Genomic DNA, 1,110 nt, shown 5'->3' with positions numbered 1-1,110 from the left:
TTTTTTTTTTGTAATTCTGAGCATTTTGTAGTCTGTGGTGTTTTGGAAAACTGTAAATGACCAAAAGTAATAACGACAAATAAAAATAAAGTCTTTATTATTGTTATTTCTTTTTTTGCATAAAACTTTCCTACTCCAAATTTGCACACATATTTGTTTGTGCACACTGTTTGTAAATCAGGCCCATTGTCATGTTCAAGAAACCAGTTTTAAATTGGTTTAATCTTTAAGGGGCGTTGCTACCAGTGTGGTCTTCTGCTGCTGTTTCAGAGATGCTCTTCTACCTTTATGCTTATTTGAGTTAATGGTGCTTTCCCTTCAACACAAAGCATTATTGACGTTCTCCCCTGGTATCAGCTAGACCTTTTCAGAGAACTACCACTCACTGGATATCTACTCTGTTCCTGGCCGTTCTCTGTAAACCATAGATGGTTGTGTAGGAAAATCTCAGTAGATCACTTAAATTATAAGACAGACCATAAATAAATGCATTAAGTTGTTGCCTGCAAATGTAATTAACATAACATGCATAGATTTTAAGGAGGACGATATGGTACAGAAGTTAAAGACTTTCTGCTTGTGTTTCAGGTGTCGCCCTTCGAAGTGTTTCAAGATGGAGCCTCAGCCACGCTGCCCACGCCACAGACTGAACCGTAAGTCACAAACTGATAGCAGTGGTAGATTTGTGAAAATGGTAGACTAGACTGGTACCTGTCCAGGATGTACACTGTCTCTCGCCTTATGACAGCTGGGTTAGGCTCCTGCCCCCCTCAACCCTGATGAGGATAAGCAAAAGAGAGAAAAAGGATGGAGTGTTTACTAAATGACCTCTTTGTTTTCTCCCAGGGATTCCTGTGGCGCTTCATCAGAACCTGTGGCGCAGACCTGTAATTCGTCAAAAAACTCCAAGGTTCAGGTCTTGTATTACCTTTCACACTAACAGTGCTATTTTGAGTAAAAACTTTAAAAGCGGCCAGTGTGTCTGAGTGACTCCAAGGTCCAGTCTGAAATCCTTCTAAAAACAAGAAGATCAAAAATTGAGTGAAACCTGAAGAAACTGGCAGTAAAGCTTGACAACACATTTGATGTTTCACGCACACTGTCCTATTT

The 1,110-nt window shown here is 39.8% G+C and overlaps 1 protein-coding gene across 1 annotated transcript in view; it reads left to right on the top strand.

Moving 5' to 3' along the window:
- Positions 1-1,110, top strand: part of LOC102307193 (eukaryotic translation initiation factor 2-alpha kinase 3) — a gene marked incomplete in the record, with an annotated part of 26,711 nt that overhangs the window by 1,826 nt on the left and 23,775 nt on the right. Inside the window, 2 exon segments of the mRNA XM_005946848.3 lie at positions 589-653; positions 847-910. Coding sequence (XP_005946910.2) covers positions 589-653; positions 847-910 — 129 coding nt within the window.

Source organism: Haplochromis burtoni, unplaced genomic scaffold, assembly GCF_018398535.1.
Source record: "Haplochromis burtoni strain Fernald_Lab_line unplaced genomic scaffold, NCSU_Asbu1 Contig_499, whole genome shotgun sequence".
Lineage (NCBI taxonomy): Eukaryota > Metazoa > Chordata > Actinopteri > Cichliformes > Cichlidae > Haplochromis > Haplochromis burtoni.
Note: the sequence above shows the minus strand (reverse complement) of the source record. Positions and strands in the feature narration are given on the sequence as shown.